We start from the raw sequence: 25,571 nt of genomic DNA on the forward strand, positions 1-25,571 counted from the left end.
AGGTAAATAAAGACACGGGTCATGTCACGTCCTAAAGCATCCATGACTCGTTTAACTCCAAACCAGACAGTATTCTTTAATCCGAATGACATTCGTAAAAATTCAAACCACCCAAACAGGGTCATTATTGCTGTTTTTGGAATGTCCTAGCTCTACCGGTACATGGTGGCGGCCACGTATCAAGTCTATTTTGGAGAAGATCTTCACTCTATGCAAATTAGCCGAGAAATCCTGAATATGAGATATTGGATAACAATCCGGGATGCTGGCGTCATTAAGCCGCCTGCAATCTGCATGTGGTCGCCAACCTCCATTGTGTTTCGGGACCATATGTAATGGAGATGCCCAGGGACTGTTGGACCTACGAATTATGTCTAGTTCCTCCATCTAGGCAAACTCTTCCTTAGCTAAACTCAGCTTCTATGGAGGCAAGCGGCGCGCTTTAGCATGGATAGGAGGGCCCTTAGTACAAGTGCGGTGAGTAATACTGGAGGCAGAAAATTGTAGAGTCGTTATCTCAGGGAAATCTTCCAACAGCTTGGAGAATTCATCCACTGGTTTACTCAATGTTTGGAGGTGCAGAGCAGAGGTACAGGCAACTGCCAGAGGAATGGTCTAAAAAGTAGTTCCATCTTGTTAGCCGATGCCCTTTTAAGTCAATGAGGAATGAATGAGCCCGAAGAAAATCTGCACCAAGCAAAGGTCGGGATCCTGCTGCTATAATAAATGGCCAAGTGTGGAGATAATTCTCGAACTTGACATTCATCTTCCTGGTGCCGAAGGTTGGAATGTTGGAACTGTTAACTGCTCATAGTTGCAGGTCTGGGGTAGGATGTTGTGTGTCAAAACCGGTGGGTGGAAATACACTAACTTCTGAACCCATGTCCATCAGAAATTTTCACTGGGACTGAGCATTTTCTGCAAACGGGCAGGGTGCAATACAGTTGTGGGCATTTACTCCCTAACGCCCGAGGTAATAACACCAAGACGAGGTGCCCAGAGGCTGCTTGTTTGTCTTGGGTGTTGCCTGCTTGTAGGGAATGATGTGCTAAGAGCACTATCTGAGTGTGACACGGGATCAATATCGGAGGGGTGGGTTGTGCAGACTTGTCTTTCCTTGCTGTGCTTTTTAGCCAGCCGTAGAATGTCTCCCTCTGCCACTACAGCCCTTGGATCTTCAAATGAAGACTTGGATGTCAAGCGCGTAATATCATCTGGCATTCGCTCTAAAAAGAGCTGCTCAAATAATATATTGGAGCCTTTCACCAGCTGCCAGGAACAGCATTTCATCCATTAGTTCTGAAGGGGCGCGTTCTCCCAACCCATCGAGATGTAATCGTTTGGCTGCCCTTTCCCTATGGGACAAACCATATACACGTAATAAAAGTGCTTTTAAAGCATCATATCTGACAATTTGACTTTGCAAAGGTGAAACTGTGCTTCTGCCTGTTGGAACCATAGTTCAGGCTCTGCTGTCCAGAAAGGTGGTGGCTTCACAGCAATGGCTGCAGAGTCCATGTTTGTCCAAAAATGCATTTTTGGACTTGACGGGGTCACCAATTGTCGCCACTGGAATTGCAGTGGACTCGACGAAATAACCTCACAAGGCATTTCTAGAGAGAATCAACCAGATTTACTCTTCATCACCCGCGCAACCTTTTAAAGCCCAGAATCAAATGCTCAACACGCTCTGACATCATCACGGACTGACATCACGTGGCTGGTTTGATGCCTCCTGGGAGTTGTAGCTACACGACCACACTTGGAGCATTGTGTTCAGTTCTAGTCACCTCATTATAGGAAGGACATGGAAGCTATGGAGAGGGTGCAGAGAAGATTTACCAGGATGTTACCTGGATTGGAAAACGTCTTATGAGGCAAGGTTAACAGAGCTGGGATTTTTCACTCTGGAGCGTAGAAAGATGAAAGGAGACTTGATAGTAACATAACATAACATAACATAACATAACAATTACAGCACGGAAACAGGCCATTAGGCCCTTCTAGTCCGCACCGAACCAAACACCCCTTTCTAGTCCCACCTCCCCGCACAATGCCCATAACCCTCCATTTTCTTCTCATCCATATACCTGTCCAACCTTTCCTTAAATAATACAATTGACTCCGCCGCCACTATTTCTCCCGGAAGATCATTCCACACGGCTACCACTCTCTGAGTAAAGAAGTTCCCCCTCATGTTACCTCTAAACCTCTGCCCCTTAATTCTTAACTCATGTCCTCTTGTTTTAATCTTTCCTCCTCTTAACGGAAATAGTCTATCCACATCCACTCTGTCTATCCCTTTCATAATCTTAAATACTTCTATCAAATCCCCTCTCAACCTTCTACGCTCCAAAGAATAAAGACCCAATCTGTCCAATCTCTCCCCATACTCCAGATGCTTAAACCCAGGCAACATTCTGGTAAACCTTCTCTGCACTCTCTCCACTCTGTTTATATCCTTCCTATAATTAGGCGACCAGAACTGCACACAGAACTCCAAATTAGGCCGCACCAACGTCTTATATAATCTCAACATCACCTCCCAACTCCTATATTCCATGCAATGATTGATAAAGGCCAGCATACTAAAAGCCTTCTTCACCACCCTATTCACATGAGTTTCTACCTTCAGGGAACGATGTACCGTTACTCCTAAATCTTTCTGCTCTTCTGTATTCCTCAATGCTCTCCCATTTACCACATATGTCCTATTCTGATTCTTCTTACCAAAATGAAGCACCTCACACTTATCAGCATTAAATTCCATCTGCCATTTTTCAGCCCACTTTTCTAAGCAGCCCAAATCCCTCTGCAATCCTTGAAAACCTTCTTCATTATCCACTATTCCACCTATCTTAGTATCGTCTGCATATTTACTAATCCAATTCACCACCCCATCATCTAGATCATTAATGATTAATGGTCATTAATGGTCTACAAGATTATGAGAGGCATAGATAAGGATGGACGGCCAGCACCTGTTTCCCAGGGCAGTGACAGCAAACACCAGAGGACGTGTTAGGGAAGTTTAGGGGAAATATCAGGGGTAAGTTTTTTACACAGAGAGTTGTGGGTGCCTGGAATATCTTGCTGGAGTTGGTGGTGGAGGCTGGAATATTAGGAGTATTTAAGAGATTCTTAGACAGGCACATGGATGGAAGAAAAATAGAGGGTTATGGGGTAGGGAGGGTTTAGTACTTTTTTAAGGAATATATGGGTCAGCGCCATATTGAGGGCCGAAGGGCCTGTACTGCGCTGTTGTGTTCTATGTTCGATGAATGTGTCTGAAAACAAAGTAAATTGCTTAAAGGTTTATATATTCATGCAAGTGAAGTTTTCTTAGTGTAATATTTTTGTCTTTTAAGTTGTTTATTCTTTTATGCAGGGGTATTAGTTAGGCATTGGAAGAGTGTCAAGCAACCAGAAAATTCACTGATCTGGCATCCTCCATCCCCGTAGGTGCTGGATACAAACTGTATATTGTAAGATGCATAGAAGGAGAAGGATGAGGTTTTCCTGATAGCACATCCATGGACGACTCAAACTCGAACCATAAACTACTCTGGGGCCATTACTGAAATATCAGTTCTTTCCTGCACTAATTGCAACTGTCAATATTGAGATCTATCCTCTTATATTTATTATTTCTACTAAACCTTCTCCACAACAATATAACCCTTCCCATCTTTACATAGCCCTTGTTACGAACTAACCGACCTCCCCATTAGTCCTAACACAGGGACAGCGATGGAAGATTTGTCAGACAGTGGTAAATTCCAAATAACAGTTTTTATTAAACTATTAACCACATAACAGTTCTCCCTTAACTTTAAGCTTAAACCCCACTATGCACGAATGTAATTGTATAAATCTGTGTGTGTGTTAAAGTCCAAACTACTTCAGTTTAATCTTGAGTCTGTAAAGTTAGTTATAAGGCCCAGTATTTTAAAGTCCAGTTGAACTTGAAGGTCTATTAAATTGTAGTTCAGAAATGATTACAAAACATCAAGTTCTTTTAAATTGTTGTGTTCAGTATGTTTGGTAACACTGACTTAGTCAAACTCACAAATCTTGTCGAGATTTCTTCTTTAACTCTCCTGGTGATCTTCATCTCCCTCTTAGCTTCTTAAGAGTTCTGGAGCTTCTTTCCATCTTGAGCCTGCCTTCTAATAACAGAGAGAGACAGTCAGAAGTGGCCGGGCTTAATTTAAAGCCGCTTGGAACAACACTTCCTCCTTCTCCAGAGAACACCATCAAATCTTCTTTCCCTTCTGGTTTCTGGGCTCAAGATGTTTCTGCCTTCAGATCTATATATCCTTAAACTCATATGTAATGACATCGCCAATGAGATCAGTCTTAATTTCTTTGAAATCATGTGGCCATTTACTGGCATCTTTAATAGCTGTTAGGAACAGTTTCTTGAAAGACATGTGATCTTCATACCTCTGGTTTGTAGACGTCATGGATCTGAAAGATGACATCCCTTCTGAATGTATTGTCTGGGAGTGTGTAACCCTGTTCCAAACCCACGACATTTTTAGTTACATTTATAAGAAATATAGCTTAACCTTATCCTCAACCTAGTATTAATATTAACACAGATCTATTACACCCTCTCCTTAGAGAGAGCTTTGGACTGGTGATCCCTCTTTGAATGTCTTTACTGATCAAAGACATAAATTTTGTGTATTTGAGCGTATGACAAATATAGGAATGTTGAACCTTGGAACTTTGAACCTCAGATCTCTCTCCAGTGGTTACATCCCTTCATCTCAAAAAGTGAACACAAGAAATAGGGGCAGGAGTCGGCAATCCGGCCCTTTGAGCCTGTCCCCCCATTCAATGGCTGTTTTGATGATCGGCTCATCTCCCCCTACCTGCCTTTTCCTCAGATCCCTTAATTCCCCTACTATGTAAAAATCTATCCAACCTTGTCTTAAATATACTTACTGAGGTCACCTCCACTGCTTCCATGGGCAGCAAATTCCACAGATTCACCACCCTCCGGGAATTGGTAAGAACATCTCTTCCACAATCTCCATCAGTACCGGAGCACCACAGGGCTGTGTTCATAGCCCCCTGCTCTACTCACTTTACACCTACGACTGTGAGCTCGGTACGACAATAACACCATCTACAAGTTTGCTGACAATACCACAGTAGTGGGTTGTATAATGAGAGGGGATGAGTCAGCGTACAGGAGGGAGATTGAAAACTTGGCTGAATGGTGCACCGACAACAACCTCGCACTCAATGTCACCAAAACTAAGGAGCTGAAGGTTGGCTTCAAGAAATGAAAACCAGCGCCTCTACTTTCTCCGGAGTTTGCAGACGTTTGGTCTGACACCGGAAACCCTGGCACATTTCTAGAGGTGTGGTGGAAAGTGTGCAGACTGGCTGCATCACGGTCTGGTATGGGGGACACCAAGGTCTCTAAATGCAAAGCCCTGCAAAAGGTAGTGGTAATGCAAAGAGTATTGTCAGTAAGGCAGATGAGCTTAGGATGTGGATTTGCATGTGGGATTATGACGCTTTTGCTATTAGTGAGAGTTGGCTGCAGCATGAGGGCAGGACTGGAACCTCAATGTTCCAGGGTTCCGATGTTTCAGACGTGATAGAGGGGGAGGGATGAAAGGGGGAGGAGCGGCATTGTTAGTTAGGGAAAATATCACACCTATGCTTAGAGAGGACAGCACTCTGGACTCGCCTTCAGAGGCCTTATGGGTGGAGCTAAGGAATGGGAAAGACGTATTATAGACTGCCCAATAGTCCAATAGTATTGGAGGTGCATATCTGTCGGGATATAGCAGATAATTGAAAGAAACAGAAAGTTGTGGTAGTTGGAGATTTCCACATATTGAATGGAACTCCCATACTGTAAAAAGACTGGATGGTTTGGAGTTTGTGAAATGTGCACAGGAAAGTTTTCGAAATCAATATGTAGAGGTACCAACGAGAGAGGATGCAATACTTGATCTCCTGTTAGGGAACTAGGCAGGTCAGGTGGCAGTAGGTGTGCATTTTGGGTCCAGTGACGATAATGTCATTAGTTTAAACTTACTTATGGATAAGGATAGGCCTGGTCCTCGAGTTGAGGTTCTAAATTGGAGAAAGGCCAATTTTGTGGAAATGAGAAAGGATCTCAGAAGAGTCGATTGGAATAAACTGTTTTCTGGCAAGGATGTGCCCGGCAAGTGGAAGGCATTCAAAGTCGAGATTTTGAAGGTGCAGAGAGAACCTTGGTTTTCAAGGGATCTTGGTGATATGATTAAGAAGAAGAGAGAGGTGTATAACCGGTATAGGCAGCAAGGAGCAAACAAGGTACTTGCAGAGTAGACAAGATGTGAGAGAATACTAGAGAAGGAAATCAGGAAGGCAAAAAGAAGGCATGAAGGTGCTTTGGCAGATAATGTGAAGGTAAATCCAAAGGGATTCTACAAGTATATTGAGAGTGAGAGGATAATAAGGGATAAAATTAGTCCCAAAGAGGATCAGAATGGTCAACTATTTGTGGGAGATGGGGGAGATCTTAAACAGTTTTTTGCATCAGTATTTACTCAGGAAACTGGCATAATGCATACGGATGGAAGGGAAAGTGTCGTGAAACATATGGAGATTAAGGAGGTGGAAGTGATTGCTGCCTTAGAGTGAATAAAGGTAGACAAATTCCCTGGACCAGAAATGATATTTCCTCGGACCTTGAGAGAGATAAGTGTTGAAATTGCAGGGGCCCCTGATGGATATATTCAAAATGTCCTTAGCCATGGGAGAGGTGCCGGAGGCCCTGACATTGTCCCGCTGTTTAAGAAAGGCTCCAAAAATAAACCAGATAAGTAGGCCAGTGAGTCTGACATCAGTAGTAGGTAAATTATTGGAAGGAATACTGAGAGATAGGATATTTAAGTTTTTGGACAGCCACGGGCTGATTGAGGACAGTCAGCATGGCTTTGTGCGTGGTAGGTTATGTTTAACAAATCTTGTAGAGTTTTTTGAGGGAGTTACCAAGAAGGTAGATGAAGGAAAGGCTGTGAATGTTGTCTATATTTTTTTAGGCTTTTGACAAGGTTCAGGAGTTTAAGACACTAGGTATCCATGGAGAGGTAGTAAACTGGATTCATAATTGACTGTGAGGGAGAAAACAGAGAGTGATAGTGGATGATTCCTTCCCAGACTGGAGACCTGTGACTAGTGGTGGGTCTCAGGGATCAGTGTTGTTTGTTTGAACATAGGAACATAGGAACATAGGAAGTAGGAACAGGAGTAGGCCAAAAATGGCCCATCGAGCCTGCTCCGCCATTCAATACGATCATGGCTGAGGATTATAACATAACATAACATAACAATTTACAGCACGGAAACAGGCCATTAGGCCCTTCTAGTCCGCACCGAACCAAACACCCCTCTCTAGTCCCACCTCCCTGCACAATGCCCATAACCCTCCATCTTCTTCTCATCATATACCTGTCCAACCTTTTCTTAAATAATACAATTGACTCCGCCGCCACTATTTCTCCCGGAAGCTCATTCCACACGGCTACCACTCTCTGAGTAAAGAAGTTCCCCCTCATGTTACCTCTAAACCTCTGCCCCTTAATTCTTAACTCATGTCCTCTTGTTTTAATCTTTCCTCCTCTTAACGGAAATAGTCTATCCACATCCATTCTGTCTATCCCTTTCATAATCTTAAATACTTCTATCAAATCCCCTCTCAACCTTCTACGCTCCAAAGAATAAAGACCCAATCTGTCCAATCTCTCCCCATACTCCAGATGCTTAAACCCAGGTAACATTCTGGTAAACCTTCTCTGCACTCTCTCCACTCTGTTTATATCCTTCCTATAATTAGGCGACCAGAACTGCACACAGAACTCCAAATTAGGCCGCACTAACGTCTTATACAATCTCAACATCACCTCCCAACTCCTATATTCCATGCAATGATTGATAAAGGCCAGCATACTAAAAGCCTTCTTCACCACCCTATTCACGTGAGTTTCTACCTTCAGGGAACAATGTACCGTTACTCCTAAATCTTTCTGCTCTTCTGTATTCCTCAATGGTAAATTGGAAAAGCAAGTTTGCTGATTATACAAAGATGGGAGGAGTAGTGGACAGGGAGGAAGATTTCCAAAGCTTGCAGAGGGATCTGGACCAACTGGAAGAATGGGCTAATAAATGGATGATGGAGTTGATTGCAGACAAGTGTGAGGGGATGCATTTAGGAAGAGCAAATCAAGGAAGGATGTACACTGTAAATGGTGGGGCACTGAGGAGTGCGGAGGAGCAAAGAGATCCGGGGATACAGGTACATTGTGCCCTGGAAGTGGTGTTGCAGGTAGACAGGGTTGTAAAGAAAGCTTTTGGCATCTTTATAAATTAAAGTATTGAGTATAGGAGTTGGAATGCTATGTTGAAGTTATATAAGACACTGGTGAGGCCAAATTTGGAATATTGTCAATGGAGACCGCCGGACAGATTGAACTTATAAGGTTGGCTGACCACCCCACACCTCCCCGGGACTTTACTTTAAAAAAGGGGGTGAAGGTGGTGAGACTACTATTGTACTTGCGTGTGTATATGCAAATGACATGACCTTTCCTGCTCTCTCTGGCCGGCTTGTGATTCCTCCACTTTCTCAAGGCCACAAGCCTGCTGCCAGTTCGAGTCTGGGTCAGTGTGAGCGACCAACACAGGGATGCTATCCATCTCAGTTCCGATGACTTCAGTCTTTGTGTAATTGATTGTGCATCACTTCCTCAATTTTAAAATCGAGGCCGCATTCACCACTTCTTCTGGCAGCTCGTTCCACACCCCCACCACCCTGTGTTTGAAGAAGTTCCCCCGAACCTTTACCCCTTTTCCACCCTTAACCCATGCCTTTGGTTTGTATCTCACCCTACCGCGGCGATGCAGGCACAACACTCGCCCCTCTCCCACTGGATGGGGCACCAGCAGAAGAGATTTAGTTTAATTTGGGCATTATTTCCGGTGCAGACCTCATTGGCCAACTGGCTTGTTCCTGTCCTGCAAGTTCTGTCACATATAAATAAAATGAACACAGTGTGTGATGAGAAAAAAAAAACCTAAAAAGATAAATATTCGCAGTTGGAAGAGTGCAAATTAAACAGCGCTATTTCAAGCTATATCCGTGCGGTACCGGATGTAAACAGCGTCTTCATTGTTGGGGTCTTTCATGGCTTGGTTCAGCATCATGCTGAAGAAGATTGAAAAGAGGGTTGGTGCGAGAACACAGCCTTGCTTCACGCCATTGTTAATGGAGAAGGGTTCAGAGAGCTCATTGCTGTATCTGACCCGACCTTGTTGGTTTTCGTGCAGTTGGATAATCATGTTGAGGAACTTAGGGGGACATCCGATGCGCTCTAGTATTTGCCAAAGCCCTTTCCTGCTCACGGTGTCGAAGGCTTTGGTGAGGTCAACAAAGGTGATGTAGAGTCCTTTGTTTTGTTCTCTGCACTTTTCTTGGAGCTATCTGAGGGCAAAGACTTTTTACCCCCTCCATAAATCTTCGTCCGCGAAGCCAAGCCAAAGAAAAGAAAATTTCAAAAGTGCAGACAGATCTCTGATGGTCTTGGCAGCGGTGACATCGTTAGGGTAGAATGGAGAGGTTCATCCACCTGACAGCACTTGGAAGTAGGGGAGGTTCCAGAGTCTGATCGCTGCTGCTCTGCATGGATACCCCCTCCCCTCCAACATCCCTATACATTTTCAAAACCTGTCCAGGGATTCATTCCAAAACATGTCAGTCACAGAATTACAGTGTGTTTGTGTGTGATTGGATATGTGCGTGGGGGTGTATGGGGGTTGGTATGATTGTGTGTGGGTGTGTGTGTAGGTGGCCGTGCATGGGGGACTGTGTGTGTAGGTAGATGTGTGTGTAGGTGGGGGCAGTGTGTGATTGTGCGTAGGTGGGGGTATGTGGGGAGCTGTGTGTGATTGTGTGTAGGTGGGGGTGTATGTAGGTGGGGGTATGTGGGGGGCTGTGTGTGATTGTGTGTAGGTGGGGGTATGTGGGGGGCTGTGTGTGTGTAGGTGAGCATGTATGGGGGACTGTGTGATTGTGTGTAGGTGGGCATGCATGGGGGACTGTGTGATTGTGAGTAGGTGGGTGTGTGTGTAGGTGGGGGTATGTGGGGGGCTGTGTGTGATTGTGTGTAGGTGGGGGTATGTGGTGGGCTGTGGATGTGTAGTTGGACGTGTATGGGGGAACTGTGTGATTCTGTGTAGGTAGGGATGTGTGTAGGTGGGGGTATGCGGGGGACTGTGTGTGATTGTGAGTGGGTGTGTGTTGGTGGGGGTGTGTGGGGGCTGTGTTTGATTGTGTGTAGGTGGGGGGGTGTGTAGGCTGTGTGTGTGTGTAGGTGGGGTGGGCTGTTTTTTGGTGGGCGTGTATGGGGGACTGTGTGATTGTGTGTAGGTAGGGGTGTGTGTAGGTAGGGGTGTGTGTAGGTGTGGGTATGTGGGGGGCTGTATGTGTGTGTGTAGGTAGGTGTGTGAGTAGGTGGGGGTGTGTGGGGGCGGTGTGTGATTGTGTCTGTGTAGGTGGGCATGTATGGGGGACTGTGTGTGATTGTGTGTAGGTAGATGTGTGTGTAGGTGGGGGTGTGTGGGGGCTGTGTGTGATTGTGTGTAGATGGGGGTGTGTGTAGGTGGGGGTGTGTGGGGGCTGTGTGTGATTGTGTGTAGATGGGGGTGTGTGTAGGTGGGGGTATGTGGGGGCGGTGTGTGATAGTGTGTAGGTGGGGTGGGCTGTTTTTTGGTGGGTGTGTAGGTGGGGTGGGCTGTTTTTTGGTGGGTGTGTATGAGGGACTGCGTGATTGTGTGTAGGTAGGGGTGTGTGTAGGTGGGGGTGTGTGGGGGCTGTGTGTGATTGTGTGTAGATGGGGGTGTGTGTAGGTGGGGGTATGTGGGGGCGGTGTGTGATTGTGTGTAGGTGGGGAGGGCTGTTTTTTGGTGGGTGTGTAGGTGGGGTGGGCTGTTTTTTGGTGGGTGTGTATGGGGGACTGTGTGATTGTGTGTAGGTAGGGGTGTGTGGGGGGCTGTGTGTGTGTAGGTGGGCGTGGATGGGGGGGACTGTGTGATTGTGTGTTGGTAGGGATGTGTGTAGGTGGGGTTATGTGGGGAGCTGTGTGTGATTGTGTGTGGGTGTGTGTTGGTGGGGGGGGTGTGGGGGCTGTGTGTGTGTAGGTGGGCGTGGATGGGGGGACTGTGTGATTGTGTGTAGATGGGGGTGTGTGTAGGTGGGGGTATGTGGGGGCGGTGTGTGATTGTGTGTAGGTGGGGAGGGCTGTTTTTTGGTGGGTGTGTAGGTGGGGTGGGCTGTTTTTTGGTGGGTGTGTATGGGGGACTGTGTGATTGTGTGTAGGTAGGGGTGTGTGGGGGGCTGTGTGTGTGTAGGTGGGCGTGGATGGGGGGGGACTGTGTGATTGTGTGTTGGTACGGATGTGTGTAGGTGGGGTTATGTGGGGAGCTGTGTGTGATTGTGTGTGGGTGTGTGTTGGTGGGGGTGTGTGGGGGCTGTGTGTGTGTAGGTGGGCGTGGATGGGGGGACTGTGTGATTGTGTGTAGATGGGGGTGTGTGTAGGTGGGGGTATGTGGGGGCGGTGTGTGATTGTGTGTAGGTGGGGAGGGCTGTTTTTTGGTGGGTGTGTAGGTGGGGTGGGCTGTTTTTTGGTGGGTGTGTATGGGGGACTGTGTGATTGTGTGTAGGTAGGGGTGTGTGGGGGGCTGTGTGTGTGTAGGTGGGCGTGGATGGGGGGACTGTGTGATTGTGTGTTGGTAGGGATGTGTGTAGGTGGGGGTATGTGGGGGCGGTGTGTGATAGTGTGTAGGTGGGGTGGGCTGTTTTTTGGTGGGTGTGTAGGTGGGGTGGGTTGTTTTTTGGTGGGTGTGTATGAGGGACTGCGTGATTGTGTGTAGGTAGGGGTGTGTGTAGGTGGGGGTGTGTGGGGGCTGTGTGTGATTGTGTGTAGATGGGGGTGTGTGTAGGTGGGGGTATGTGGGGGCGGTGTGTGATTGTGTGTAGGTGGGGAGGGCTGTTTTTTGGTGGGTGTGTAGGTGGGGTGGGCTGTTTTTTGGTGGGTGTGTATGGGGGACTGTGTGATTGTGTGTAGGTAGGGGTGTGTGGGGGACTGTGTGTGTGTAGGTGGGCGTGGATGGGGGGGGGACTGTGTGATTGTGTGTTGGTAGGGATGTGTGTAGGTGGGGTTATGTGGGGACTGTGTGTGATTGTGTGTGGGTGTGTGTGGGTGTGTGTTGGTGGGGGGGGGTGTGGGGGCTGTGTGTGTCTAGGTGGGCGTGGATGGGGGGACTGTGTGATTGTGTGTTGGTAGGGATGTGTGTAGGTGGGGTTATGTGGGGAGCTGTGTGTGATTGTGTGTGGGTGTGTGTGGGTGTGTGTTGGTGGGGGGGGGTGTGGGGGCTGTGTGTGTCTAGGTGGGCGTGGATGGGGGGACTGTGTGATTGTGTGTTGGTAGGGATGTGTGTAGGTGGGGTTATGTGGGGAGCTGTGTGTGATTGTGTGTGGGTGTGTGTGGGTGTGTGTTGGTGGGGGGGTGTGGGGGCTGTGTGTGTCTAGGTGGGCGTGGATGGGGGGACTGTGTGATTGTGTGTTGGTAGGGATGTGTGTAGGTGGGGTTATGTGGGGAGCTGTGTGTGATTGTGTGTGGGTGTCTGTTGGTGGTGGGGGGGGGTGTGGGGGCTGTGTGTGTGTGTGAGAGAGAGAGAGAGAAAGAGAGGGAGGGAGGGAGAGAGAAGGAAACGGGGGTGGGGGAGAGAGAGATGAGAGAGGGAGCGTCACGGCTGGGGGTGGAGTGCCCCTATAAGTTAGCCGTGCCCCCAGCCGAGGACCAGAGCGCTCCTTCCCGCCCCCTGGCTCGGAGCGGGGACCAGGCGTCTTCCCGAGGACGGGAGCGGCTGCGAAGCCCCGGACGATGGAATTTCCCCCCCTCGCCCTTCCCGAGGGCGGCCACTCGCAAGGTGTCCGGAGCGACGGGGACTCCTGCCCTTCTGGCCGCAGCGGAGCCGCTCTCTGCTCGCCCTCTGGGCGCTGCTCCTCCACCTGCCGGTACGTGTCTTCCAGGTGCCTCCGATACTCGTTTCTCCCCGTTGGAACCAGCCGGGGACCTGGGGGGTGGGGGGGTGGGTGGGGGGGGGGGGGGGGGGGGGGGGGGGGTGGGTGGGGGGGGGGGGTGGGTGGTGGGGGGGGGGGTGGGGTGGGGGGGGGATGTGTCCAAATCCCAAGGAGTGGAGACACCGGCTGCTCGAGCTGCGGCCCCTGGTTCGGATCAGCCGGTTGCCCCTTTCGCCCCGAACTTCAGCGGAGCCCGAACCCAAAAGCCACGATGTCCCCAACGAGCCCCCGGGAGGAAGGAGATGCAACTCGCCCCAGGTCCGGGCAAAGCGCAGTGAAGAGTGTTGGAGCAAGACTTGGAGGGGCTCCAGTCCGTCCGGTCTCATCATCTTTGCTACATTAGGTGGGGTTCGGGATGGGGGGGAGTGGGGGGGGGGTCCGCGGGCTTCCCTCTCCAGATTGGCAGCGCTCTCCCTTCCCTCGGCTTTCAGCTGTTCAAAAGTCAAACGACTCCCCCCCCCCCCCGCTCCCCCCCCCCACCACAGCCCCCCGCTCCCCCCACCACAGCCCCCCCGCTCCCCCCCCCACCACAGCCCCCCGCTCCCCCCACCACAGCCCCCCCGCTCCCCCCACCACAGCCCCCCCCGCTCCCCCCACCACAGCCCCCCCGCCTCCCCCCACCACAGCCCCCCCCCGCTCCCCCCACCACAGCCCCCCCCGCTCCCCCCACCACAGCCCCCCCGCTCCCCCCACCACAGCCCCCCCCCGCTCCCCCCACCACAGCCCCCCCGCTCCCCCCACCACAGCCCCCCCGCTCCCCCCACCACAGCCCCCCCGCTCCCCCCACCACAGCCCCCCCGCTCCCCCCCACCACAGCCCCCCCCGCTCCCCCCACCACAGCCCCCCCGCTCCCCCCACCACAGCCCCCCCGCTCCCCCCACCACAGCCCCCCCCGCTCCCCCCACCACAGCCCCCCCCGCTCCCCCCCACCACAGCCCCCCCCCGCTCCCCCCACCACAGCCCCCCCGCTCCCCCCCACCACAGCCCCCCCGCTCCCCCCACCACAAGCCCCCCGCTCCCCCCACCACAGCCCCCCCGCTCCCCCCACCACAGCAGCCCCCCCCGCTCCCCCCCACCACAGCCCCCCACACCCCTCCCCACCACCACACATCCCCCACCACCACATCCCCCACCACCACATCCCCACCACCACATCCCCCACCACCACATCCCCCACCACCACATCCCCACCACCACATCCCCCACCACCACATCCCCCACCACCACCCCCCGGGGTTTATAGGAGATGGGTGGAAGCTCAGTTCTTTCTCAGAAGTGTGGGGTAACGAATGCAAAGAGCACGTTGGCCGTCCTGTCTCCCGGGGGTTGAATCGCCCTTTTGGGGGGGGGGTGGGGGAGGTCACTGGCCACAGCCCAGAATTTGCAAGTCTACAACTTCCAAAATCAGGGGGTATCAGGGCCAGAGAGGGAATCATGGTTGTTTTTATAGAGGATGTTGATATGTGTCTAAAATTTGGAATGTAAGGTATAGATTGGTTCATTATCCATCAATTATACTTTACTCTGGAGAAATCAAAGAAGTTTAAATGTGTTGCTTTTGATTTATGTTTTAGATGTCATAAGGTAGTGGGAATTTTTTTTACATTCGGGTTGGTTATGTGAGTCTACTTGTGAATACTACATTGAGGACGGAATTCTTGAACTTCAGGCAGACAGAGAGTCTTCACTTTGTCCAGCGGCCCTGGAGGGAACCTCCAGCAGCTGGCGGTCCCCACTCCAAGGACTGACCAGTGCTGAGCCTGCTTCGCTTCCGAGATCAGGCAATCCCAGGCGTATACTGGCTCTTAGGGCTTCTCCTTCGCTTTCGCCACGTGGCAAACCACGTCGTTGCTCTGTTGCGTTGCACCGGGTAAGAGCACAGAGACGAGGTTGTGCAGAGGAGTGGACTGGAGGCGAGCTGCATTAAAGAGGGTGGTTGAAATGAGGGCAATGCTGGGAGCCCTCAGCAGGTCGGCTGGCCTCGGTGGGGAGAGGGCCGGAAGGAGTGCGCCAGGTCAGAGAAGGACTTCACTGCTGGTTCTTCCTTAGCCCATTAGGCAATTGCAGCGCGCCAGCTCCGTCTGTAAGGAGCTGGTAAGCTCTCCCCGTGTCTGTATGGGTTTCTCCCCCGGGGGGCTCCAGTTCCTCCCACCCTTAAATTAGTGGTTAATTGTATTTGGGTGGCAGTGGCTCGTCGACTGTACATCTAAAAAATATAAATTTCCACTTCATTCTGTATTTATTTTTTTTAGTGCAGGTCCTTTTAGCCCACAAGGATGAGCCAACCTATATATATCAACCCCACAAAAATCTAACCTTCCCCCACCTCACACCCAAAAACCCTTGATTTTTCTTACATCCATGTGCCTTTCAAATGTCTCTATTTTACCAGCTTCCACCATCACCTCCCCTTACATAATGCCCTCGGGTATTGCTAGAGTTATCCTGTTTTAATTTAATTCAAGGTTTACAGTACTATTTATTTCATGAAGTATTTGTTGGGTTGCAACAAGCAAGATTTTCAGTGCAAATAGACAATGCACATTGTACATGGCAATAAACTTATTATCATTAAAGATTTCACTCCACAGCTTCTCTCCTGCCCTTATCAGACTTGTGAAGGAGCTTCACAAGTAGTAAAATTATTCTCCCTTTGCTCCATACCAACTGAACTCTTGCTGTCTGTCCCGCTGTGGCTCTCACTCTCTCACTCTCCTCTCTCTCTCTGGCCATGACACTCTCTCTCTCTCTCCTCTCTCTCTCTCTCTCTCTCTCTCTCTCTCTCTTTCTCTCTCTCTCGCTCTCTCTCTCTGTATCTCTCTCTCTCTCTCTCTCTCTCTCTCTGGCCATGACACTCTCTCTCTCTCTTTCTGGCCATGACACACTCTCTCTCTCTTTGGCTGTGACACTCACTCTCTCTATCTCTCTCTCTCTCTCTGGCTGTGACTCTCTCTCTCTGGCCATGACACACTCTCTCTCTCTCTCTTTGGCCGTGACACTCACTCTCTCTATCTCCCTCTCTCTGGCCGTGACTCTCTCCTCTCTATCTCCCTCTCACTCTGGCCGTGACACTCTCTCTCTCTCTCTCTCTCTCTCTCTCTCTCTCTCTCTCTCTCTCTCTCTCTCTATCTTCCTCTCTATGGCCGTGACTCACTCTCTCTATCTCCTTCACTCTCTGGCCATGACTCACTCAGATTGCACAAATTGGGATTGTACTACCTGGAGTTTAGAAGATTGAGAGGGGATCTCATAGAGACCTATAAAATTCTGGCAGGACTGGACAGAATGGATGCAGATGGGATGCTTCCAAGGATGGGAAAAATCCAGAACCCGGGGCCATGGTTTGAGGATAATAGGCAAACCATTTAGGACCCTGATGAGGAGGAATTTCTTGACCCAGAGGGTGGTGAATTTGTGGAATTCATTGCACCGAGGGCAGTAGAGGCAGGTTCATTAAATATACGTAAGAGGGAATTAGATCTATTTCTTCAGTATAAGGGTATTAAAGGTTACGGAGAGAAGGCAGGGACGGGGTACTGAACTTTAAGATCAGCCATGATCTCATTGAATGGCGGAGCAGGCTCGAAGAGCCGAATGACCTACTCCTGTTCCTATCTTCTATGTTTCTATCTCCCTCTCTCTGGCCATGAGTCTCTCCCTCCTCTCTCTGGCTGTGACTCTCTCTCTCTCTCTCTCTCTCTCTCTCTCTCTCTCTCTCTTTCTCTCTCTGCCGTGACACTCACTCTCTCTCTCTCTGGCCGTGACACTCTCTCTCTCTCTCTGGCCGTGACACTCTCTCTCTCTCTCTGGCCGTGACACTCTCTCTCTCTCTCTGGCCGTGACACTCTCTCTCTCTCTCTGGGCGTGACACCCCCTCTCTCTGGCCGTGACACTCCCTCTCTCTCTGGCCGTGACACTCCCTCTCTCTCTGCCGTGACACTCCCTCTCTCTGGCCGTGACACTCCCTCTCTCTCGGCCGTGACACTCCCTCTCTCTCTGGCCGTGACACTCCCTCTCTCTCTGCCGTGACACTCCTCTCTCTCTGGCCGTGACACTCCCTCTCTCTCTGGCCGTGACACTCCCTCTCTCTCTGGCCGTGACACTCCCTCTCTCTCTGGCCGTGACACTCCCTCTCTCTCTGGCCGTGACACTCCCTCTCTCTCTGGCCGTGACACTCCCCTCTCTCTCTGGCCGTGACACTCCCTCTCTCTCTGGCCGTGACACTCCCTCTCTCTCTGGCCGTGACACTCCCTCTCTCTCTGGCCGTGACACTCCCTCTCTCTCTGGCCGTGACACTCCTCTCTCTCTGGCCGTGACACTCCCTCTCTCCTCTGGCCGTGACACTCCCTCTCTCTCTGACCGTGACACTCCCTCTCTCTCTGACCGTGACACTCCCTCTCTCTCTGGCCGTGACACTCCCTCTCTCTCTGGCCGTGACACTCCCTCTCTCTCTGGCCGTGACACTCCCTCTCTCTCTGGCCGTGACACTCCCTCTCTCTCTGGCCGTGACACTCCCTCTCTCTCTGGCCGTGACACTCCCTCTCTCTCTGGCCGTGACACTCCCTCTCTCTCCTGGCCGTGACACTTCCCTCTCTCTCTGGCCGTGACACTCCCTCTCTCTCTGTCCGTGACACTACCCTCTCTCTCTGGCCGTGACACTCCCTCTCTCTCTGGCCGTGACACTCCCTCTCTCTCTGGCCGTGACACTCCCTCTCTCTCTGGCCGTGACACTCCCTCTCTCTCTGGCCGTGACACTCCCTCTCTCTCTGGCCGTGACACTCCCTCTCTCTTCGGGCCGTGACACTCCCTCTCTCTCTGGCCGTGACACTCCCTCTCTCTCTGGCCGTGACACTCCCTCTCTCTCTGGCCGTGACACTCCCTCTCTCTCTGGCCGTGACACTCCTCTCTCTCTTCTCTGCCGTGACACTCCCTCTCTCTCTGGCCGTGACACTCCCTCTCTCTCTGGCCGTGACACTCCCTCTCTCTCTGTGGCCGTGACACTCCCTCTCTCTCTGGCCGTGACACTCCCTCTCTGGCCGTGACACTCCCTCTCTCTCTGGCCGTGACACTCCCTCTCTCTCTGGCCGTGACACTCCCTCTCTCTCTGGCCGTGACACTCCCTCTCTCTCTGGCCGTGACACTCCCTCTCTCTCTGGCCGTGACACTCCCTCTCTCTCTGGCCGTGACACTCCCTCTCTCTCTGGCCGTGACACTCCCTCTCTCTCTGGCCGTGACACTCCCTCTCTCTCTGCCGTGACACTCCCTCTCTCTCTGGCCGTGACACTCCCTCTCTCTCTGGCCGTGACACTCCCTCTCTCTCTGGCCGTGACACTCCCTCTCTCTCTGGCCGTGACACTCCCTCTCTCTCTGCCGTGACACTCCCTCTCTCTCTGGCCGTGACACTCCCTCTCTCTCTGGCCGTGACACTCCCTCTCTCTCTGGCCGTGACACTCCCTCTCTCTCTGGCCGTGACACTCCCTCTCTCTCTGGCCGTGACACTCCCTCTCTCTCTGGCCGTGACACTCCCTCTCTCTCTGGCCGTGACACTCCCTCTCTCTCTGGCCGTGACACTCCCTCTCTCTCTGGCCGTGACACTCCCTCTCTCTCTGGCCGTGACACTCCCTCTCTCTCTGGCCGTGACACTCCCTCTCTCTCTGGCCGTGACACTCCCTCTCTCTGGCCGTGACACTCCCTCTCTCTCTGGCCGTGACTCACTCTCTCTCTCTCTCTCTCTGGCCGTGACTCTCTCTCTCTCTCTCTCTCTCTGGCCGTGACTCACTCTCTCTCTCTCTCTCTCTCTGGCCGTGACTCACTCTCTCTCTCTCTCTCTCTCTCTCTCTCTGGCCGTGACTCACTCTCTCTCTCTCTCTCTCTCTCTCTGGCCGTGACTCACTCTCTCTCTCTCTCTCTCTCACTCTGGCCGTGACTCACTCTCTCTATCTCCCTCTCTCTGGCCGTGACTCACTCTCTCTATCTCTCTCTCTCTGGCCGTGACTCTCCCTCCATGACTCTCTCGCCGTGAATCTCTCTCTCTCTCTCCGTGAATCTCTCTCTCTCTCTCTCTCCGTGAATCTCTCTCTCTCTCTCTCCGTGAATCTCTCTCTCTCTCTCTCTCCGTGAATCTCTCTCTCTCTCTCACCGTGAATCTCTCTCTCTCTCTCTCCGTGAATCTCTCTCTCTCTCTCTCCGTGAATCTCTCTCTCTCTCTCTCCGTGAATCTCTCTCTCTCTCTCTCCGTGAATCTCTCTCTCTCTCTCTCCGTGAATCTCTCTCTCTCTCTCTCCGTGAATCTCTCTCTCTCTCTCTCCGTGAATCTCTCTCTCTCTCTCTCCGTGAATCTCTCTCTCTCTCTCTCCGTGAATCTCTCTCTCTCTCTCCGTGAATCTCTCTCTCTCTCTCTCCGTGAATCTCTCTCTCTCTCTCTCTCCGTGAATCTCTCTCTCTCTCTCTCCGTGAATCTCTCTCTCTCTCCGTGAATCTCTCTCTCTCTCTCCGTGAATCTCTCTCTCTCTCTCGTGAATCTCTCTCTCTCTCTCCGTGAATCTCTCTCTCTCTCTCCGTGAATCTCTCTCTCTCTCTCCGTGAATCTCTCTCTCTCTCTCCGTGAATCTCTCTCTCTCTCCGTGAATCTCTCTCTCTCGCCGTGACTCTTAGAATTTTTTTTATTTATAAACAACAATAAATCATACATTCAAAATACAGTCCAATATATTATTTTATCGCATAAATCTCCCCACCCCTCATCCCTAACCACCCCCCACCTCTAAACTACCCCAAAAGACAAAAAAAAAAGCAGGAAGAAAGAGGAGATCTACTGAAACAATACATTAAATGATATGTTATGGCCGGGACCCCACCACTAATGTATGGGGAAGGAAATATTAATTTAATCGCATCTGTTCATTGTACGGTTTCCAAGTTTTAATTAAAAAAAAAATCATTTCATAGATTATATGTATTTTTTGCTAAAGGAATACATGACCTCATCTCCATGTGCTGTCATTGGATATTCAACTTAGACTCATTTTTCCATGCAACAGCAAGACATTTCCTAGCTACTGCTAAAGCTAGCCTTAAAAAGGCAAATTGAAATTTATCGAATTTTAATTCCAAACTCAACATTTCAATATAACCCCATAAAAATATCATAGGGTCAATTGGAATTTTAAATTTAAACATAACTTCCAAAAATTCCTTAATTTTATTCCAAAAAGGTTTAACTGACTCACATAACCAAACCGAATGTAAAAAAAAGTTCCCCCACTTCCTTATGACATCTAAAACGTAAATCAGTAAAAACATATTTAAACTTCTTTAATTTCTCCAGAGTAAAGTATAATTGATGGATAAAGTTATAATGAACCAATCTATACCTTGCATTCAAAATTTTTGTTATACTGTCCTCACATATCAACATCCAATCATCCTGAGAAATAGATATGGACAAATCTTTTTTCCCACTTCACTCTAGATTTATAAACATCTGGTTTAAGCATTTTATTCTGCAATAGGTGTACATATCAGATATAAACCCTTTTTTACCACCATCAGTGAGTGAAATTTCAAATTTAGACCTTCTTGGAAGCCTCAAAGTATGTCCAAAATAATCTAACAATAATGCTTTAACTTGATTATAAGAAAAAAGAGTATTCGAAGATATCTCATATTTCTCTTTCATTCTTCCAAAAGCAATAAAATAACCTGCCTCATAACAATCTTCTACCAATTTAATTCCTTTTTGCTCCCACAACTTCAGAAGTTGATTACTAACTGTAAAGGAAAAAGCTTATTTTGGAACAAAGCCAAAGTTTTCCCCTGAGTACTTATAATTTCATTCTTGTTCGTCCATAATTCCATCAAGTGCTTCAGCGCTGGGAGATTATAATTACTTAGAATTGAGAATCACTGAGAATTCCTTCGATAAATGAATTGATGCGTTCTCTTTTATCGTTGGCATTTGAACTCCTTTTTGTGGAAAGATCCTGAATTTTGTAAAGTTATACGAGACCAAATTCAAAGTTTTTTGAAAATAAATGTAGGTTCAGTTGATAGTAAATTTGTTTTGTGGGACACTTTGAAGGCTTACTCGCGAGGACAGATTATTAGTTAAACGACAAATGGCTGAGGTTAGTAAATAGAGAAGGAGATAGCGACTTTGGGACAAAGATTTACAATGTGCTTCTACTGAAAATAAAAAAATACTATCAGTTAATTTGAAATTACAGTATAATTTATTACAGACGTATAAATTTGAGGGTATGAGAGTTTTGAATGAGGAATATAAGATTAATTTATTTGCAGATGATGTTTTATTATATTTGGTGGATCCTGATATTTCTTTACCAGCAATTCAAGAATCTTTAGAAAATTATGGTCAATTATCGGGTTATAAGGTAAACTGGGCTAAAAGTGAAAGATGATTATTCAATATATAAAAATATTATAAATTTGAAGTGGACTAAACAAATTAAATATTTAGGAATTAATGTTAATACAGAATATCAAGATTTATATTCAATTAATTATCTTCATTTAATAAAAAAGATTAAATTAGACTTGATTAGGTGGAAGGATTTACCTTTAGGTTTATTGGGGAGGATTAACACTATAAAAATGAATATTTTTCCTCGGATACAATATTTGTTTCAATCAATTCCTTATTTTTTTTAAAAAAAAAGTTTTTTTAAGGATTTATATAAAGCAGTTAGAGACTTCTTATGGAAGGGAAAATTTCCGAGGGTGGCAGTGAGAAAATTGATGTGGGATTTTCAATTTGGAGGTTTGAGGTTACTGAATTTTCAAATTATTATGAGGCAGCTCAATTTAAATTTCTTAGTGCATTAATGAATATGGATGATCCGCCCAGTTGGGCAAAGATAGAAATGTCGGTTATTTCAGAAAAATTTCCACATGAGTTTTTGTTTCAATGGAATAAAAATTTATTATGAACTTATGATGTACCAATATTGAAGCATTTATTGAATTTATGGATGAATAAACTTAATAAATTGGGGCTTAAAAATAAATAGTCTGGGCGATTCCCATTATATAATAATCAACTTGTTCCTTTTACAGTCTCCAATATTACTTTGAAACAATGGGAAAGGAAAGGAATAAAAAATTTATCAGATTGTTTTTTTGAAGGATGTTTTTGTTCTTTTGAGGAATTACAAAGGAAATTTGGTATTAGTGGAAATTCTGTATTTGTATATTATCAATTAAGATCATTTGTAAAACAGATATGTGGCCGACATATGATTTTATTGCCTGAAACTAGTTTTCATACCAAAAAAGGGGTATATATCTGATTTGTATTGTATTTTACAAGAAAATGAAAGCAAGACAGATTGGGATAAAGATAAGTTGAAATGGGAAAAAGATTTAGGTTCTATAATAGCTGAAGAAGCCTGGATGGAAATTTGTCAGAATAGTATTCGGAAATTGATCAATGCTAGATTAGTGATGATTAATTATAATTTTATACATCAATTATATTTAACACCAGAGAAATTTTTAAAAAATTGGTCTTAGTAAGTCAGATTGTTGTTTTCGTTGTGATCAGACGGCCAATACTTTTTTACATACTGTTTGGTTTTGTGATCGATTGCAACAGTTTTGGAAAGGTATTCAATCTATATTTAATAGTTTATATAATATCTATGTTATATTAGATACTGATATATTTTTATTAGGGAATATGCAATCATTAATTGACTTAGGCTTAAATGATTATCAGATTTCTTTTATCTATTTAGCCTTAGCGGTGGCCAAGAAATGTATAGCGTCTACTTGGAAAGACAGAAATATATTAACCTTAGATAGGTGGTATTTAGAGATGAAGTCTTGTTTAATTATGGAAAAGATATCTTTTTCAAGATAAGATGTATTTTTATAGCTGAAGTGGACTCCATTTGTTAAGTACATGCAATTATGTTTGACTTAAATGTGTTTTATGTGTGATATTTTAGATTTGATAACTTTTTTTATTAGTATTTTTACCTATTTTTTTTGTTTGTGAGTTTTTTTATATATAATATTATTAACTTTATTAATTCTTCACTCTTTATTTTGGGGGGGAAGGGTGTTTTTTTTAAATATATATAGATTTTTTTTAGTGGCCGTATATATGGGGGGGGGGGGGGTTAGACTGATTTAAGTTAGGTCATTAATGCTGTGTTGTAATAATTACTTTATTTTTATTTTTCTTTAAATGTAATTTTTTTTTGTTTTATTCATGTGATAAAATCTTTAAATAAAGTTTAAAAAAAAGACGTATAAATTTGAAAAGCTATTACAGAGGACTAGGCAGCGGTATTATGAGTTGGGGAAAGAGCTCAAAGTGTTAGCATGGCAGCTAAAAATGGAACAGGCGTCTAGAACAATAAATGCTATTAGGCATCATTCAATGATTACATATGAACCTCAACAGATTAATGATGAGTTCCGTATGTTTTATGAGAAATTTTATACTTCCGAGGTATCGCAAGACCAGGTTAATATTGAAAATTTTCTATCTGGCTTAACCTTACCTTCTTTGAACAATAAGGATGATAAGAATTGGATGCTTCTTTTACTGTTAAAGAAGTAATAGACACATTTCGGACTATGCCGCGTGGTAAATCTCCAGATGATGATGGGTTTACTTCTGAATTTTATAAGGAATTTCAAGATTTACTAGTTCCCTTGTTGATGGAGATTTTAGATCAAGCAGGGAAAATTGGCTCTTTTGCAGAATCTTTTTCTCAAGCAATTATTATCCTTAAGAAGGATAGAGATCCTTTGGAGGCGTGACTTATAGACCTATTTCTTTGCTCAATGTGGACTGTAAGATTGTAGCCTAAGTTCTGGCTAATAAATTGGCTAATATTTACATGATTTAGTTCATGTGGATCAGGCAGGTTTTATCAAGAACTATTATTCAGGGGGGCATGGCAAGATGGCATAGAGGACAGATGTGCGATCCCACCCTTCTTCAGCTAGCTTTTTAAGTAACCCGTTTTTAAAGTTTATAAAAGTGATTAAAAAATTATATTTTTATTTTTTGGAACATTAGTGGGTTATAATGGTTACTAATGTAAAAAAAAACGAAAACTCAATTGCAGAAAAAAACTACCTTTTAAGAGTGCTGAAGAATTGAGGCCCAGCTGCTTAACTGACGCTATGGAGTCGACTTTGGGAATTCCAAGGCACAGATGACCCCTGCCTGGCTAAGTATGACGCCAGCGATGATCCTGCCTCCACAAGATGGCACCGGCTTGACGACCGAGCTGGGTTGGTGCCGAACCGCATGCCCGTGATGCGGGCGCACGGGTGCCCCGGCCGAGAGAGGAGCCCGTGAGCCTGTGCTGCTGTTGGTGGGGGCCGGGGACACGCAGAGTGGTGTCGGAAGACACACCTGCACAGTCCCTGGCCTTACCGGGCTTGCGCTGTGCCTCCAGGATTCAGGAGCTGTTGGATCGAGTGTGGGCTATGGGGGGGGCCCCGAACAGTGGCATCCCGACCTTGTCGGGTGTTCAGACCCACAGCTGCACCGGAAAGGGACTGACGACATTTGAAGAGGAAGAAGACTTACCTCTCCTGGACAGTACGCAGGAAACAACTGAAGTGGAGACTAGAGAAGGTAGGCCTCAAAAAGAAGCACTGGAATCTGGAATGGAGTCTATGTGTTTTGTTTTGGAAGGGATTGCTTATCAAATGGATAATACGTTTAAACAAATGACTCAAGGATTTTGGAAGTGACAACTAAAATGAATACTATGTCTGAAGATATGACTGCAGTTAAGAGTGATGTTAATAAGTGTATCAAATCAGTGGATACAGTGCAAGAAAATTTAAAAAAAAAATTGGAAATAGCTTTTCTTGAATGTAAAAATCAAGTTGAATGTCATAGGGAAAAAGTGGAGAAAGTGGAAGATTCTTTTGTGGAATGGGGATTCAGAAGGAATATTGAAAAAAATCGATTCACTGGAAAATCAAAGTTGGAGAAATAATGTGAAGATTGTGGGTCTTCTAGAAGATAGTGAAGGTTCCAATCCAATAAAATTTTTTAAGAATTGGATTCCCCGAGATGTTGGACAAGGAGTTTTTTTTGGAAGGCCTAGAGTTGGACCAGGCACATAGAGCATTGCGGGAGGAAACTGCTTCTGGGACAAACCGCCACGCGCAGTCTTAATCTGTTGTCTGAAATATCAGGACAGAGAAATGATACCACGGTTGGCGGTGAAGAAGACACGACAAAGTCAAACTCCAATGATGATCTGAAATAACAGTATTTTTTACGCACATCTGAGTCAGGAAATTATTAGGCAATGTCGGGAATTCAATTCAGCTAAAGAAATGCTGTGGCGGAAGGGGTACAAATTTGCTTTTCATTACCCTGCAGTGTTAAAAGTTTATTATGCTCATTTTCAATCTCATT

General features: G+C 47.0%; 1 protein-coding gene across 1 annotated transcript in view; it reads left to right on the plus strand.

Moving 5' to 3' along the window:
- Positions 1-4,464: 4,464 nt before the first annotated feature.
- LOC138761602 (vasoactive intestinal polypeptide receptor 1-like) overlaps positions 4,465-25,571 on the plus strand; it is a 155,480-nt gene continuing 134,373 nt past the window's right edge. Inside the window, exons 1-6 of the mRNA XM_069934035.1 lie at positions 4,465-4,512; positions 6,184-6,324; positions 6,731-6,959; positions 8,010-8,338; positions 8,644-8,736; positions 12,863-13,087. Coding sequence (XP_069790136.1) covers positions 4,465-4,512; positions 6,184-6,324; positions 6,731-6,959; positions 8,010-8,338; positions 8,644-8,736; positions 12,863-13,087 — 1,065 coding nt within the window. The remainder of the gene's footprint in view (positions 4,513-6,183; positions 6,325-6,730; positions 6,960-8,009; positions 8,339-8,643; positions 8,737-12,862; positions 13,088-25,571) is intronic.

Source organism: Narcine bancroftii, chromosome 1 (assembly GCF_036971445.1).
Source record: "Narcine bancroftii isolate sNarBan1 chromosome 1, sNarBan1.hap1, whole genome shotgun sequence".
Classification (NCBI taxonomy): domain Eukaryota; kingdom Metazoa; phylum Chordata; class Chondrichthyes; order Torpediniformes; family Narcinidae; genus Narcine; species Narcine bancroftii.